General features: G+C 39.0%; 1 protein-coding gene across 1 annotated transcript in view; it reads right to left on the bottom strand.

Moving 5' to 3' along the window:
• Positions 1-428: 428 nt before the first annotated feature.
• Positions 429-18,262, bottom strand: part of Tmem117 (transmembrane protein 117) — a 419,705-nt gene continuing 401,871 nt past the window's right edge. Inside the window, exons 6-7 of the mRNA XM_035440837.1 lie at positions 16,759-16,888; positions 429-2,141 (exon numbers count right to left, since the gene is read on the bottom strand). Of these exons, the coding sequence (XP_035296728.1) occupies positions 1,495-2,141; positions 16,759-16,888 (777 nt within the window). The 3' untranslated portion in view covers positions 429-1,494. The remainder of the gene's footprint in view (positions 2,142-16,758; positions 16,889-18,262) is intronic.

Here is an 18,262-nt window from a genome sequence, read left to right as displayed (position 1 = left end):
AACAGCAGGGGCATGGTTCCAACTGCTTAATAAACAACTATAGCAAGATGCTTATTAAAGCTGGCTCTCAAGTGACAGATAAATGCATAGCTCTGTTACACATTCTAAAATCGGCTCAGAAGCAGATCAAAGCAAGAGAGATTTAAAAAAAAAATCATTAAGACAAAATGCAACAATGTCAGTATGTGACAGGAAAATAAATAATTTACCTTAAAAATGATCTCCCTTCAGCTCCTCAAGAAACATGCAACCATAATTTATAGAATAAAATTAAAAGCAATTTAAGAATATACCATTTATTACCTTGCCCAGAATCAAGCTTTTAAAAATCCATTTAAATAGGTTTATGTTCAGCCAAGGCATGATTGAATCCTTTAAATAAACAGACAGACAAGCGAAACAAAGCCTAGATCACATAATTACTGGCATATAATTCTTATTTATTAATGTGCGATGTTCACATCTTTAAAAAATGAAATCCAAACACAAAATGCACATACACAAAAGACATTAAACAGACCCTTGTACAGCATTTTCTACCACATGAGGTTTTAGTGAATAATTTCAGAATTCCCTTACTCAACTTTGCCAGAAGCTTTTCCATTTTCACTGTCCAGAGCCATATTTACAATAAAATGTACAATATTGTAGACTGGGCTGTGCAACCTTCACTTGATTTCAACTTTAATTCCTTGGTTGTCTAGGATGTTGTGGAAATGCCAATAAATTTGAGAGCTCACCCAACTGTTCCTCTTAACCTTTGTTCCCAAAGGAAAAGGGCAAGACTATTAATCAGACAGCAATTTATCTTTAATTAGGAAAACATAATTAGGTATTATCACCTAATTGCAATTAGTAGCTGGAGAAAGTCACTTTTCTTGAGCAGTGACCCATGTTGGATTACAGTTCTCCTCTCAGTGGATTTTACAATTGTATTTATATTCAGCAGCCAGCCAATAAAATTTAAAAGGCAATCGCTAGGCTCCTCTGTAGCCAGGCATCAAAGTCACCAACTTTGCTGCTAAACAGCAAACCAAGAGAACTTTCAACAACCACAAATCAGCTATGTCTGTTTCCTGCTCAGACATCAAGTGTAAATCAAAATAATTGTATAAAAAAATCCCATTGAAATAGACTGGAGAACCATTCTATACTTCGTGTCCGGTACAGTTAAAAACAGTTTAATGTCTCAAGGCACCACTATGGTTGAACATCAGATACATGGGTAATCGGCTAATCTACTAAGCTGTAAGTCAGTAAATAGCTTGTGCAGTTGTGAAGAGCAATCTCTAGGGGACCATTAAACATACAGTAGGCACGTGTATCATAATACAAATAGAAAACAATGAGTCTAGAAAAAGCATGTTGAGCACCGTTGTGGCATTGTTTGTATTTCTTTACCTAACGCTATGTAAACCTGACATTTACAAAATGAAAGACTACACGATTTTAAAGTGACACTCAAGGTTGCTCTTTGTGCTCTCCCTAAAGACTCTAGTTCATCCGCATACTCTGAGAGCTTGTTGGGTCTTGATCAGCTTCCATTGCACTGGTAGTTTCCTTCAAATGCAAGCTCAAGTTTTCCGAGGTCACGTGGGAGGACTTGTAGACTATCTCATTAAAGTCGGACCCAATACAGACCAAGGGAGGGTCATTCAGTGGGTCTTCCACGGAGACCTGGGTATTTTCTCGGGTCATTCCCATGTCTTTGCTGTGTTCTGAGGGCGATTTCCTTTTCATGCGAGTGTAGGTTTTATCTTGATTCTCCATGCCTTGCTCATTCTTCAAAAACCGACCAAAGAACCAAATGAAGAATCCAAACCAGACAAAAGCTATCAAACTTGGAACAAAAGCCAGACACTTGACATCTAGGCTGGCCCCTATGAACCTGCTGTGTAAGAACATGTCTCCCTCAACGTATGTTTTATTAGTCTGGGGGTTAGTGTGATTGGACCTCCATTCCCAGGATAACTTGGTTCTGTTTAAATCCTTTAAACTCTCAGAGTCTTTCACTGTATATATCTTCTGCCCTGGGCCAATATACTGTCCATATTCATGAGGTTTATAAAATATTTGGTTCTTCCACATATTCAGGTCCAAAATCAAGACAAGAAAGATAATTCCGTAGTTAAACCATTTACCTGCATTTAAAAGGAAACACTGGATTAATCCAAGGCTGATAAAATTACATTAGGGTTTTCACATTAAAACAAAGATAATGGTATAATGGTACAAATTATGGAAGAACTAGACCTGCTGAAATGCTATCATAAAGTCAACTGACAAAGCAGAATGAATCAAACTGCAGCGGCAGGTCTTAGAGTAGCATGAGATTTACTGTAGTTATGATCAAAGTTCTTTGTTTTATGTGCACCATGGCTAGATTCAAAATTAGTCTTAGGCTCTTCTCTAGAATAGTTTAATTAGCAGTGAAAAACAGTTCTAATGAAAAATTTAAGAATGTCCAATATATGATTGAATATTTCTTACTGTTTCATAATTAGGTCTGGGGATGAAATAAATCATTTTGTGATGCAAAGCACAGTAGTATATCAATTGAATTTGCATTTTTTTGTAGAAGACCTGTTGATTACACCATTGGTTGATGCAATCCAGATCAATAATCTCTAAGTGTTCATTTCAAAAATTAAAAACTCAAACCAAATGCTTACTGAACACAATGCATTTATGAGATATACAACCAACACTAATAGAGTACTGGAAAATATCACCACCATCATTTCCTCTTAGCATTTAAAATATTATCTATGATTCAGAGAGACAGCTCAGCGGTTAAGGGTACATTCTGCTCTTGCAGAAGAATCAAGTTTGGTTCCTAATAGCATGTCACACAGTCCCCAACAGCCTGTTATCCGGTTCCAAGTGCAATCTGATGTCTCTGAGCTCCATAGCCGCATAGTCGTCTTCACTCACAAACATGCAGACACACACACACACACGCACGCACGCACGCACACACACACACTTAAATATATTCAATTAAATTGCATACATGTGCATTATGATATTTAGTTATATTTTATTGAAGTACATCTGCACAGGGAAAGAATGTGGAAAATTTCTGAGGGATACTAGGTTCTATTACAATTGTTGTCATTTCTTACAAGTTTTATAACATCAGATATACTATAATAAAGTTAAATCTCTCTCTTGAGTTTGTTTATAGCAAATAGTATGATACAAATGACAGGCTGTAGAAGCTTTAATCATAATTTTAAGCATTGTACCTTCATTGTTTACTAATTGGAAGGTAATAGTATTGAATACCATAAAGTTACTACTTGACATAATTATACATTTGGTGCATGTGCAGCTTTTAGGAAAGAGATCTAATTGTGGGGAGGTTGGGGATACTTACATCTACACAGCATCAGATCCTATGATATGTACAGTTGAGGGCATTGATCCTGTCTAAGATTTACCTGCCATTTAAGTTACTTGCTTAAATTCTTTACAGCCCATGTTGCCTTCCATGAAGAAAAAAGTAGCATTTCTTGACATTAACATTTCATGAGCTTATTAGATGCTATGTGCCATGCCTTGTAGATAATGACAGTCACTTTTAACACTAATTGTTAGTGTTATCATCAAAGCCTTGCTAGACCCATGACAATTTCTTTGTCTAAAGGAGAAGTTACCACTTGCTGTGTATTAAAGAGTTTGGCTTAAGGAATTGACAATGCTTACATCTTTGTACTATGTTGTTTTTGTAGCGTTCCTCTTCTCCTGATTGATGATTAGTATGATACTGTCTTGAAGTATGATACTAGTCTTGAAGCTCTAAGGCCTGCCTTGAACTTGGTAACCACATAGAAAAACAATGTTCCCAACATTGCAACTGGCTGTCTGATTTAGTGTGCAAAAACAAAAATCAATCTCAAAGGTACACAGTGTCATTAAAACTTTATTGAGCTCATACTAGACAGTATGTAGCATACCCCACCAGATGGTAAAGATACAAGTTTCTACCTTTCAAGGGCAATTTGTCATCTTGCTGGGGAAACAGGACAGAGATACAACAGACAATGGCAACAGATTGCATTTAGAGATGGTAATGAGGGATATAAACTATATGTGTAAAAGACATTGAGAATGTGGAGTAAATGCTAAGGAGAATTTCTGCAGGAAGGACTGGAGGAAGAGGCAATTCACATGGCCCCAACTCATATGGTTGTTGAAGAAGAATCAGGGTCCAGAACGCTGGCATGTTTTAGTTTTCTTTTAGTGAATACTTGTCTTGTGCTGCAAATAGAATAGCATGATTTAAAGGATGAGCTGTAGGAGAAAAGATGAACTGAGGGAAGTGAAAAGGAAAAGTGTGGGACCGGTGACAGGGAAAGAAAGGCAGGAGAGGACTGACACAGGTAGAGGGGAAAAGTTTAGAGATTCTCACCTAGTATGAAGGGGCACTCACCTGTTGCCGCCATGACAGATGGCACATTACAGAGGTTCTCTAGAGCTCTGTAGTGGGTATTAACACTTACTCTGGTTATGAACTACACGTGTTACAAAGCTAGACTGAATGGCAGAGCCAAGGGGGCTCTTAGCTTTACCTCAGTGGCCTTTACCAAAATTTCCACTACTGGGTTCTATTTAAAATAAAACTATAACAAGGAAAACCCTGCAGAATGAGTTCTGTGTTTCTAGGATACTAGTTTATCAAAAGTGGGAGTTACCACCACCCCTGAATTGGGAAGGAGAAAAGGGGTGGCTAATGGGGTCAGTTTTCCTGATGGTGAGAACAATGTTTTGTGTGTGTTAATAACCAAAGAAAAGGCCAATTAGTTCAGGGTAAATATGGAAGTGAATGGATACTAACCAAACTTGGTGAGAACACTGGGGCCCAGAGAAGCTTTTTTCTTACATTTTTGAGTTATTTTCTATCAGTTCAACAGTGCTGGGTCAAACTTACACTTGACTCTCATAACAGTGGGTTCTTAATGATATTTCTCATGTGGCATAGAGCAGTAAGAAGAAGATGAAAATATATAGGCTAACTTGAGTCTCATCATCTTCAACAAACTGTGAGAAGAAGTGTATTGGGAAGAGAGTAGATGCCAGCCTGCCTCTGACTCACCCCCACCCTTATAGGATGCCCTCTGGGGTAGCCTGTTTAGCCTCTCTTTTCCAGCATCATTTTATTTTCAATGTGAGAAAAGTGAACCAGTTTTCCAGATCTGCCTTCTTCGCCCAAAATCCTTCTACTTACTAGCTTAAACTTAATTTTTATTTTTAGTAGTAGAAACTTAATTTTTATTTTTCTTATTCTGCAAAATGAAAAACAATCTAAGTGTAAATCTCTGGAATGATTTTTGTGAGGATAAAATAAGAGGTTATATTTGAAACATATCTAAAATATATTACATTTGCCAAAATTTCACCAAATTTGCCAAAATATTGGTGTAATAAATTTCACCAATTTCTTTTCTCTACTTTGCTAATCCAGAGGGACAGAAAGACATGAAATGGTTGTAACAAAGGTATTTCTATGCTAAAGATGATCACATCTTTTTAGTTTTGATAAACTGTCATGAGTTGCTGAGAACTAGTATCCACAGATTACATAGGACCAGTTATACAATGATATCTCTATGAAAATATGCTTTGTGAATCACCAGTGGGTAGTTTGTCTACTTGCAGTTGTTACAGCTCTGAGAAAAGTTGTTTCATGTGAGTAGAATTGGAGGCCAACAACAGGTGTGCTATCTTTCTATCTCCACTAACATTGAGAGCCCATATGGGGTTTGGGAGATGCATAGCAGAGACACTGAAGCCCCTGAGACACCAGAATGACTCTAATTTCCTGTGTATGTAACAGTATTGCTCCACCACTGTCATGGCCACTTAAGTGAATCTTGGGGATGCTGAAAGAGTAGACATTATGGTCTAAGTTCTTTTTGTTTTCAACTTGTTTTCTCCAAGCTTGCTGTTGTGCATATTTGATCAAAAGTAGCTAGAGGTTTGGAACGTCCACATCAATCAATTTGTCACAGGAAGGAGATCCATCATTAACCATCCATCCTTTGATTTTCGACTTAGAGTTTTGTTTACTTGGTAATGTTTTCTCTCCTTAAGAAACTCCTTGGTCTTCTGAGATGTGGTGTCCCATATCCCACAGTCAGGCAGGGAAAGCTCAACCTCTTGTGATGGTGTTCCTGCATGAAGTGGCAGAACTGAGCCATACAATCCTTAAAGTTTTTCACAGCCCTGAAAAGTTTCCCTGGTTAGTTATTGTGAAATGAACATCTCCACAGCCTTGCCATTGTAGGATGAGCCAGAAAACCTCCCCCAAATCGGGGAAGCAGGCTTGTTATCCATAGTAACCCCTAGTTTCTGGAATGGCCCAAGTAAGAGAGAACAGGAAGGGTTCTAACTCTTCTCTCCAAGTGTGCTGTTGTGGATACTTGATCACCAGTAGCTAGAGGTTTGCAACTTCCACATCAATCATGTGAACGTGTTTGCATTCCCCCTGTTGTTTCAACTACATAGCATAATGCAAATCAGCAAGGAGTTAGGGCAAAATCCATACATTATTTCTATTAATCTCCTGTTGAAATATCTCGATGTCTGCTTTAATGAGAAATCACCGCATGATGCTGGCAGGGTTACCTCTTCCTTGTGTTTTGTCATTTTAATGAATCTTATTGATTGTCAAAAGTGATACTATAATGGAAATTTTATCTTTTTACTTTGTGGGAGTTTATGGAATCGTTGGATATGTAATTTTAAAGGAGTCATCATTAAATATCACCCTCATTTAAGACACAAATTAACAATAATTGGGGGAAATACTGCCTTTTTTTCCAGAAGAAGAATAAAAGCCATAATACACTGGTATTTGTAACATATAATGAACATTTCATGATTTTAATATACATCTAAAACATTTTTAATCATGTGCTCAGTGGAGTCACCAGTTGACATTGTCATACAGCTATTCTGTAGACTTCTCTCTACCAGGTAAACGATACTATTTGGCCAGATATATAGGGAAGGTTTTTGTAACATTCATGTTACCTATTATGGATGCCATTTAGCATCCATTGTGGAGCAGTTGGAGATGAGTGCTGGGTAAAATAATAATAATAATAATAATAATAATAATAATAATAAATTTCAACCTGCTGTAACAGTGCTTTTGTTCATGATCAAAGCTATTTTATTCCAGACAGAATAATAAAACCAGGCTTATTAAGTTAGCACATCCCCAAGTCTCTCCCAGGTAACTGAGGGATGGGTAGAAAGCATGTAAGCATTTGGGTCACAAGGTCATCATTTAGTAAACAGTATGTATTTGCTAATTTATGAATTGATAGTAATTTTGAGCTGATAAAGTAGCTACTTAAGACCTAAGTACGTCTATTGTCATTGTTCCTTCTAGTAAGTAAACCAATATGACAAGCACAAGTAGTACTGGGTAAATCATGTTGTAATGATAAAAAAAGGAAGCTGCACGTTTGTGATAAATTTGATCTTCATTCATCTATGACTTTGCTGAGCTTAAGGACAAAGTCATATATATATATATATATATATATATATATATATATATATATATATATATCTCCTGGCTTAGTTTTTTTTTATGTTAACTTTAAATGTCTGTGAATCAACTTATAAACTGTGAAATAATATGCCCTCCCCAAATATAAAGAATGATTCTTGAGCGTTTTCAGTCAAATGCATACTTTAATGATATTGTCAGTTCTAGGTGATTGTTAGAATTGATACAATGTGGAAAGATAGAGAAGCAACATATTCATGTGTTAAATACTATAATTAAGTATATATTTAAGCTGTTCCTCTGGCTGTGAAGATAATTGCTGAAGGATGTGTAAGGTCTATTACCAATGGATATTATTGCGAGACCCAAGAGACAATCTGTAATCCATAAGGTCAAGATATCTTTATTGAGATAAATACCAGCCAAACGCAAGCCAGAGCATGCCAGGGGCAGCCGAGCAGCGAGGCAGGGAGAAGGGGGAGGAGAAGCGACTTCCATGTGCTCGCGGTTCCTTAAGAGCCCATGCTGCGTCATCCTGACCTCACCTTGACCACGCCTCTAACAGGCATGGCTTACTGTCCCCTACAGGATGTGTGTGTGTGTGTGTGTGTGTGTGTGTGTGTGTGTGTGTGTGTGTGTGTGTATGTATGTATGTATATATGAGAAACATAGGGAAGGCTGGCTTGAGGAAAAACTAGACTGGGGGGAACATGGCCTTTGATGATGATGATTTTTAGACAAATAGCAAGAATTGCTGCTTTATATGAAGGAAACAAAATTAACTCTTGGACATATACAAGCGTACTGAAATAGAAATTGCTTCTGGAGAGGTTTGGGAAAATCCTCACCTGAGAGTGTAGAAAGAGGTCTTTGTGCACTGTCTTCATGGTGCATCATATTTCCCTATAATGAGTCTCTCACTAGTTTCGTCAGAGAGACTATCCTCCTGAATGGGTCATTGCCTTGCCCCTCCCAGTGCTTTCCATTATCTAACTGATACAGGAGAACTCCTTAAGAAAAGAATTCCTAGGCACTCATTTGCTAGAACCACACAATGATGGCAGTAAAAACAAAGGGCTTTTGCCGCATTATTTTCCTTATCCTCAGCAGTGGGAAGCACCTGTGCCCCCACCCCACCTGGGAAACCGAAATAGAACATAGATGCTACAGAGGCTTGTTTACGTCTACATTTTCATTTTTGCCGAAAGGGTTCCCATGGGCAACATTGTGCCAACAGTGTGAATTCTCTCCTCACTGCTACATAAGCCTTCCTTCTGGCTTTCCCCCAACCCCCTCCTAATTTACTCAGATGATGGCCACCAATGGGACACTTCTTTTGTGTGGCTGGGATGACAGATGTTTGAGCTTCCACTGAGACTGGCATTAATAGGACTCAGAGGAGACTGGAGGCTGAATTGAGAGGCCATCCCTTCTTGCCTCCAGAGATGTGGGCCATCACATTTTTTAATCCATCTATGCACATGCTATAGGTAAAGGGAAACAATGAAGAAAATAGAACCATATCATGCTTATAGCTTTCACTTTGAGAACAATGGACTGGGCTAAAAGTAACCAGTGCGACTTAATCACTAACCATTGTCCTTTTTGTTGCTGACTCAAAATTCCAAGAAAAAGTGTATTTTAACACATGCTTGGATAGAGATGATTATTTTTATAAGCAGTACCCTAGCTTGTAAAATGAAAGCTCATACACACTGTAGCAAACCATCTGTCAAGGGGGATCCAGATGAGCTAAACAGATGCAATAATTCAAGTTATTTTTGACATGCATAAATAAAGCTAGCTTAAAATCAGGAATTAAAAATTACTTCAATCCTAAATGCTTTTAAAATGTCAATGGGAATTCATCAGTGTCAGGAAACCCTTTACATAAGAGTATTTCCTTAGGAGGCAGCATTTTCCATTCTTAGCATTCTTCTTCCTGGGAACTCGGGGATTAGAGGCAAAAGCAGAAAACTTAGAATAATGTGCATAAATGGTGACAAAACTCTCTGGGAAGTTGGGGCTTAGAGGCAACAGCAGAAAACTTAGAGTAGTGGATAAATGGTGAGAAAACTCTCTGATGCTACCTGGTATTGAGATTAAGTAGGAAACAAAAACTTTGGATGAATGAAAGGGCAAATGTCAAATATAAAACAGGAAAGGGTATGCTTTGTATACCCTCTGGTAGACAGTTTTGGGTGCTTTGAGCTTACTCATAGTTTGAGTCTTACAGCAAGGTATGTGATATATTTCCATTGATATCCCCACAGAACCGAGAAGAAACCAGCAATGCAAAGGCTAAGGAACTAGACAAGAGCCACATTCATGGAGTTGGAGTCTATGTATCAGACCTGCCCCTCCCACTCCTATTGCTTTAGGACACACTTAATAGCTTAACTAGTTCATAGGCATACAACAGCTTGGGCCTAGGATGGAGTCACTGGTGCTTTTTGGAGAACCTTAACTATCCTCACACAGGTTCTTCTAGTATAGAATAAACACAGGCAAATGACACAACAGGAATCTACTTCAAGACCTGCAAAGTCCTTTCTGTTTCTGGCTCCAGCCTCCTCTGTGGTCACCTAGATAGGCAAGCATTGCTAGTCATAATCCACACTGAGCAATGTTCTGTTTTGTACCTTTGAGTTCTTGGAGCAATCTACCATGTGCTTTTCTATTGGCCACCCATTTCTCTGAAATTTGCATTATGCTCATTAGCTTTTGTTAACAGTTGCATAAATGTTCTAGTTTCATTTTTACCACTATGACAAAATGCATCTTATACATTAACACTCCAGGTTATAATCCATCATTATAGGGAAATCACATTGGCAAGAGCAGAAGGCACAATCACAGTCAAGATGAGAGAGAAACAACATGCCCATGCTTCCTACTTGTTTATGCTATGTTTCTACTTTTCTTCACTCTTTCTTTTATAGTTCAGGCCTAGAGAATGATGCTGCCCACAGCGTGGTGGATCTTCCAATATCAACCAACAATCAAGAACATCCCCTATAGATATGCCTATGGGCCAATATGGTCTAAATAATTTTTCGTTAAGTCTCTCTTTCCAGGTGATATTCTAGGTTGTGTCAAGTCGACAGTCAAAGCTAGCTATCACACTGCATCCTTGATAACTTGAAATATAAACACTTCACTTTTAAAAGTACAATCTTCCACCCCTTGTCTTTAAGATTTCATGTTTATCTCATAATATAATATAAAATATAGTCCATCTTAGTTACTTTCCTGCTACTGTGATAAAAACAACATGGCCAAATGTGACTTACTGGAAGAAAGATTTTATTTTTGCTTGTGGTTTCAGAAGGGAAAGAGTACATCAGGTGGGGAAGCATGGCAGCAGGCTCCAAGAATGGAAAGCTGAAAGGCTATATCTTTAATAGCAAGCATGAAGCAAAGAGAGTGAACTTGAAGTAGGGAGAGGCTATCTATGCTCAGAGCCCTCCCCAAGTTCTTGCTTCTTAGAGCAAGGCCACCCTTCCTAACTTTCCAAAGTAGCAACCACTGGTAACCAAGTGTTTAAATATTCAAACCTACGGGAGACAATTCTCATTCAAACCACTACATTCCAACCCTCAGCCTCCATAGTCTCAATACTGTATCACAGTCTCAACACTGTTTAAAAGTCAAAAGTCTATTGAGACTTAAGGTAATTTTGTAATTCTTTGGAAAAACAAAAAGTAAATCGCATACTTCCAACACATAATAGAACAGAATAGACAATACCATCCCAAAAGGAAAGAATGGGGGTACCATTGAGAAACACTGGACCAAAGCAAGACCAAATCCCAGCAGGGCAAACACCAAATCCTGCAGCTCCACATTTAGTATCAAAACAGCTCTGCCCCATGCCTCTCTCTTGCACTGGGTCCACTTTCTTTGTGCACCTCTCCTTGGCAGATGCCTTGTTACCAGTGACACCTGTAACATCTTGGGATCTCCACTGAAACCCGAGAGGCTTCACTTTGATGGATGGATTCATGCAATGACCTTCCTTCATGCAAGAACTCCCACAGCACAAGCTGCCTGGCCTCAGTGGCTCTCTGAAACCACAGAAGAATCCATGAACTCCACTCCTGTGTCCTTCATGCCTCTAAATCCAGTATCATGTGAATGACACCACTCAGTCTGGCTGTCAGTGGGGGACTGACCTTGCAACCTGAATCACATCAGCAGCAGCTTGCATTTGCAATTCCTTTTAAGGAGTAGAAAACTCTTTAGGCCTTTCACAGTCTGGAAGTTTAGCTGGGTAATGTGCTGCCCAAAAGGCACCCTTTCCTTAATTCCTGAGAAAAATAGGATGCCTCCCTTAACTGTATTGATTTCCGTAACAATTGCTGTCTATCTTCCGGAACATTCCTTGGCTATAACATTAAGTTTCCTAATTGTACATTTCCTCTCCAAATTGTACATTTTTTATTTCTTTCTGCTCCATTTGCTCTTTTTCACTGCAGACTTGCATAAACATTATCAGTAACAACCATGCCACAGACTCAACATTATGTTGTTTTGAAATTTCCTCTTCCAGAGAACTCAGGCCATTTCCTTTTAATTTAGCCTTAGGCAAGTCTTCAGAACATGGGCAAAAAGCAGACAGATTCATTACCAAAATATCACAGGAACGGCCTCTAGTCCCGTTGCTAATATTGTTCCTCTCTAAAATACTTTGAGCTAGACCTCTACAGTCTGCATACCTCTTAGAATTACTGTCTTCTAGGCTTCTATGAGGATGGATCATTGAGCCTGCTTATAGACTTCCAGAATTTAACTGCCTTTCTGGTTCAAAATCTTCCATATTGTTCAACAACAACAACAATAACAACAAAAAGATGAACAGGAAACACAATAACCAAAAGCAACTTGAAGAGAAAAGGGCTTATTTTGCTTACTCTTCCATATTACAGTTCATCATCAATGGTAGTCAAAGAAGGAACTCAAGGCAGGAATCTAGAGGCAGAAGCTGATTCAAAGGCCATAAAATATTGCTGCTTACTGGCTCTCCTAGCCTAGTGGGAAAACATGACAGTAAGCAGCAGGCATGGCAACAAGAACAGGAAACTGAAAGATGACATCTTTAAGACCAAGCATAAAGTAGTGATAGTGAACTGGAGTTACAGTGAAGTTATATACTCTTATGCCTTCCCCCAGTGACATAATTTCTCTAACATGGCCACATATTCTAAATCTTTCCAAAGAGTATTCCCCAACTGGTGGACAAATATTCAAGTATCTGACTGTAAGGGGTCATTTCTAATTCAAACCACCACAGTCCAATTTACAAAACTCCCCAGTATCTTTAAAAATTACTGCTTTTTTTAAGTCCAGTACATTCTAACAAAATGAAAGCAAGCCTCATTATTTCAAAAGGAAGAAGCAGGGCATAAAAACGATCAAACCAAAGCAAACCCAAAATCCAGCAGTGTAAGTCCAAAGCCTGTAACTCAACATCTGGAACTGGCTCCTAATATAATTCCCTGGGCTTCAGTAGACTGGGGAAGCCCCACCCCTCCGACCCTGCTATCCAACAAAGCACACAGTTTCCTTCTTAGCTAAGAAAAATGAAATTGTACCTACAAAAACATTGCTCTTCAGCAGCAGCAGCAACTGTTTGAGCAGGGTCTTCAGCCTGCCAGCCCAGGTTTTATTTGTGTTTGTGAGAATATGAGTTCAACATTCTGCCTCAACCTTCAAGCGCACTGATTTTGCTTTGTGACTGATGGATTCATGTAGTGGTATTTTGTTTGTAATCTAACAAATAAAGCTAGCATGAAGGTCAGACTGCAGAGCTAAGCCACTAGTTATCCACACACCTAGTTAAGAACTAACCCACTAGTTAGCCACACACACAATAAGCCACGAGTTAGCCATAAAGGACAGGGAGTGGTGGCCACACCCTTAATCCCAGCACCTAGGAGACAGGCAGATTGATCTCTGTGAGTTCAAGGTCACCCTAGGCTACATGAGAGTGAATCAGTCTAAAAGAGAAAAAGAGCTCACACCTTTGATCCCAGCACTTGGAATGACACACTTTTAATCCCTACACTATAAAGAGGAATATAAGCTCAGTGCAGTCTAGGCAGTCTGAGGAGCAATGCAGTTTGGAGATGCAATCAGAGGACATGATTGCCCCTTTGGTCAGATCATTGGTAGAGGTGAGAACTCTCTAGTGGCTGCCCACTGTGCTTGAACCCCAATATCTGTCTCTGGGTTCTTATTATTTGGGGCTACAGATTTATCTTTAAACCATCTTTCCAGAAGATTCTAACACATATTCTATGTGGGATCCACTGGTAGATATAATGCATCACTCTTGATTACTCCAGTGATGATACAATATTAACTGATAAAGAAAAACATTCAAGTCGACCTTAACCTGTATGCAGCAGAGGGGCTGCTCAACAAGCTAATATCTACAGCTTAGGATAGATTTTGAGGCTATGGAGACACTGCTAAAACACATTATGGAGCACAGTGCTTTGGAAATTTGATCCAGGTTTTCCCTAGAAATAGTTGTCTTGCAAACTGTGATACAGTAAAAACTACTTCCCCAAGGACTAGCCGCTTCTCCATAGCAGCAACCTTTTCAGTTGACTACTGGTAAAAGAGGGGGATGGAGGCAGCAAAATTGAAGACAGCAGGGTTTGGCTTTTCTCCAAACCCTTAACTGTGTTCCCAGAGAATTCTAGTTACAGATATGGACACACACACAAACAAATGGGAAATACCACAACTGTGCTAATGTGTTTACAGTGTGCCTTTTGCCTCAAGGCTCTTGCTCTTTTAATTTAGCCACCAGAATCCTCAACGGACTTTTCAACGGATACAGGCAGCCAATGTTTGCAAGGTCAGACCTTCTGACCTCAGCTATCTTATTTCAGTAAGAATAGAGCAGTACTCAGTTATCCATATTACCCAAAGAAGTCTTTCCTAAGTCTAATTCCCAACTCTTCTCCAGGCCTACTGTTTCAGAGCTATTTAGGAACTGATGGGGCTGGAGCCCATCACCCATATATTTATGAAGTCTTTTTAATAATTTGCCAATCAGCCAATGTGGAGTTAGGAGCAAGCCCCGAGTGAAGTCCTGAGTGAATGCATGTTGTTGAGCATGGCCATGTCAAGGATCTCAATGCCTTAGACCTATGGGGAAATGGAAAACCTTCCCTGCTATGTGAATGTTGATAGTATATGCAGAAAATGTCCTGTATAGCTTTCTCCCCTTGGATATTTAAGGCCTGAAGTCAACGCCCCAATAGAGACTGCTCCTACTGAGATTAGGTAACGTGGTCTCCTCAGTGAAGCTGTGTACCATACTCCACACCTCCCTAATTTAGCTGTGTATAGTAGTAACTTTGTCTCCCTGTTTAACTCTATATAATAGACATGCTGCTTCCAGGGTACTGCAGCTTCCCCATTAGAGAGCACAGTCTACCTGACCACAACTTTTCTGTTTGTCCTTATGTTTTGTTTTTCCTTCATTCCCTCACTATCTCAGTCATGTCTGTCTCACAGCTGTATAACTCATAGCAAACATTGCCAAAAGCCTTAGTCATATTACATCCCCCTTCCAGAAAACTTTATTAATGTGCCTTTATTCTTTTTTCAGCTTCCAGTTCATAACACCAGGCTTGAGGCCCTGTATCTGTGTTTATCGGAATGCACAGAGTCTGTCTGGCTTATAGCTAATGACACTGAAGCTTCAGGGATCCTGCTAGCACATAGTCTTTCCAAGACACTGTGTATAATTTTTAATGTGAATTTTTGTTCATCTTTCTAAATAAAACATCCCCAAATGGCACAAACATTAAATACTGCAAACCCTGGATGTGCCTCTTCTATATAACAAAGCCATGTAAAACAGTCCTAATTTGAAAACTTTTAACAGTAAAATTTTTAAAAACTGATTTGTTCTCCAATTCTTTTCTATATTCATTTTCCCCATAGCCCAGTGTAAGCTTAAGTAGTATACTTTTTAATGGGCATCCTGATAGTCAGGGACCATCTTTGTGCAGTGGTTGCCTGAGATAAGAGCTGGTAGCAAAAACAGATGGTCCAGGCAAAGCCACCCAGAGGGATATGCTGATGGCATGTGTGTAGTGGCTATTTTAGAAGTCCAAGAGGATAGCATGCTGCAGAGATTGAGTGGGGACACTGAAACCACACTATGTGACCTGAACTCAAATTGATTGATTTACCCAGTGAATTTAATAGATGAGTCTCAGTCACTTTGAATAGGAGAAGAAACACGGTGCATCTTCCCTATGCATGAGCTCATTCTCAAACTCAGGAAGGTCATCTCGTGCTCAGAGCGAAAGCACAGCTTCCCGCCTGGGAAGCAGAGAGTTTTTCAGTACTCAGATGTTAATGTTTTCTGTGCTTGGGCTATTTTTATCCAGCAGCAGAGACGATAGTGTAAGCACAGATTTCTTCTGCAGTTTTCATTATAACAGGTGTGGGATCCGAGGCCATTGTCCTTAAAGCACATGTATTCATGCCCTGCATCTGAACAGCTTGGAACTGAATGCTACCCTTTATCCACGATCATTCAGCTGTTTGCTTTTTGTTACTGTATCTCCAGGACATCTTTCCAGGATGAGAATGACTGAGATGTAATTCATTTCACGAGCATGAAAAATGGGAAAGTAAAATAATCTGGAGAGTCACAAAAGAATCTCTTGAGACAAACTTGGGCTAGGGCACAGAAGTCGATCCATGAAATCAAACAGTCCATAGCCCAAATCTTTAAAGGCACATGGACTTATTGAAGATCCAAGACCACATTGTCATCACCTTGGTAGTAAATGCAGAATCACAGAATGCATTGAAGTTGAAAATAGACACTGATAACTGTGAAAAAAGTAGCCCAGAGTGTGTAAGATCAATGTGGAACGGCCCACAAAACATGGTGGGAATAACTCTCTGTCAAACAGGTTGACCCCCACCCTTTGGTTACCACACACTGCAGTGGCTACCCAACTAGGAACAACATTGCCCTGTGCTCCTGGACTCTAAGTACAACTCTACTATAATGTCCCTGCCACTGGAGTATGATTGAGGGGAGATGTTCAAAACAGATACGAAACAGGTGAGTCCTTTTTTAAATCATTGTCCCCATTCCACTCATTCCTCTGTGCTTGTTGGATATTAACATACAGCATGCCTGATACATGGGCACACTATTCCTTGAAGGTGTTCAAAGTCGTCCAACATACCTGTTATGTGGATGCGGTACTCCTCCTTGAAAATCTTCTGGAAGAAGGGAAGCTTGAACTGCATGTGAGGGGTATGCAGACCGGGGAGGTTCACATCAACATCTCCCATGAAGTGTGGGAATTCCCAGTCCTGTCAGAAAGTCAATAGCAAAGTGTATCTGTGATCGGCTTTGCTTCATTCTTCAGCAACAAGACATCAAACTGACTTTCTCCGATCACTTGTTTTAAAATCATTTAAATTCAGCTGACTGCTGGATCTAACTACTTCACTTGAAAACTATCAGTTTGTGTACTTTGGGTATTAGTATGCATTTAAATAAAAATTAGTATGCATTTTAAAACTGACTTAATTTTTTTTTTAAATTCTTATTTTTTTAAAAAAAATTGATAATTAGATGCTAGTATAGAAATGATTTATGTCTTTGTCTCTACTGTTTGTCTTCATTGTACATGGATCTTTACATTTTTAGACAAAGGAAGTATTTGATCTGAGCTTAATAACTTTGTGATATTTTATCCTACTACTTTCAAAATGATGAGCCCTATAATATTAGGTCTTATAGAAGAAGACAAAGTAACCAAGATTCACTGAAGCATTTTACTAATTCTCTGGGAACTGAGGAGAATGTTGAAGTGCCAAAGAACTCTAGTCTGCTTGCTTGCTGCTCAAGATGAATTTGAGCCAAAAGATATAGGACCCAATGTGGGAGAGCAGCAGTGAGAAGTCTGAGATTGCCATTAGTCATGTCTAGTGAGGCAAAGCTGCACAGGGTGTCCCTTTCTCAGAGGGAAGAGAAACTGATGCCCCGAGGATTCTGTTGGGAGACACACCTGGTCTCAGACTTCTAAGCAACTACTTGAAAATCATAATTAGCCCACGAGAGAAGAACACGCTAAATACAAAAAGAATATTTGAGATGGGCCCATAGACATTAAAAGACACACTTTTACTTTTAATAATTAGATGCTCACTGAAGGAACAGAACTATGCTTAGTTAATGTTTTTAACCAACTCGAATATGAAAAGATGGACAAAATATTAATCCAAGATTCCAGTCCATTAAGTCAATATGAAACTGCTAAGTTAACACCAAAGCATTTGTCACAAGTATGCTAGGCATGAAGCCTGGTCCCTTAGGAGTTTCCATGCATGTCTCCTTTTCAAGGAGAATGAGGCATGAGGAAGAGGACATAGGAGAGTGGCAGTCGCCAGATCAGTGGGCCATCTCAAGATGCTGATAGGAAACAGATACACAAAAGGAAAATTAAATGGTACATCACCATCAAGTCTGCTTGTGTGCAAATCTATCCACCTTACCTCTCCATGTTTTTCAGTCATTACTAGCAAACAGACACATAATTGAGGGGGTTCAGGAAATTATAAATAGATATTGTTAAATATATTTATAATATATTGTATAAAATTATTAGTAGAAAATGGTTTGGAGATTCTATCTGTAAACTCTTGCTGAGATTGAATACAATACAACATTTACTCCCCACA

The sequence above is a fragment of the Cricetulus griseus genome, chromosome 2 (assembly GCF_003668045.3).
Source record: "Cricetulus griseus strain 17A/GY chromosome 2, alternate assembly CriGri-PICRH-1.0, whole genome shotgun sequence".
Taxonomy (NCBI): domain Eukaryota; kingdom Metazoa; phylum Chordata; class Mammalia; order Rodentia; family Cricetidae; genus Cricetulus; species Cricetulus griseus.
The sequence above is the reverse complement of the archived record's forward strand: the minus strand, read 5'-3'. Positions and strand labels throughout refer to the sequence as shown.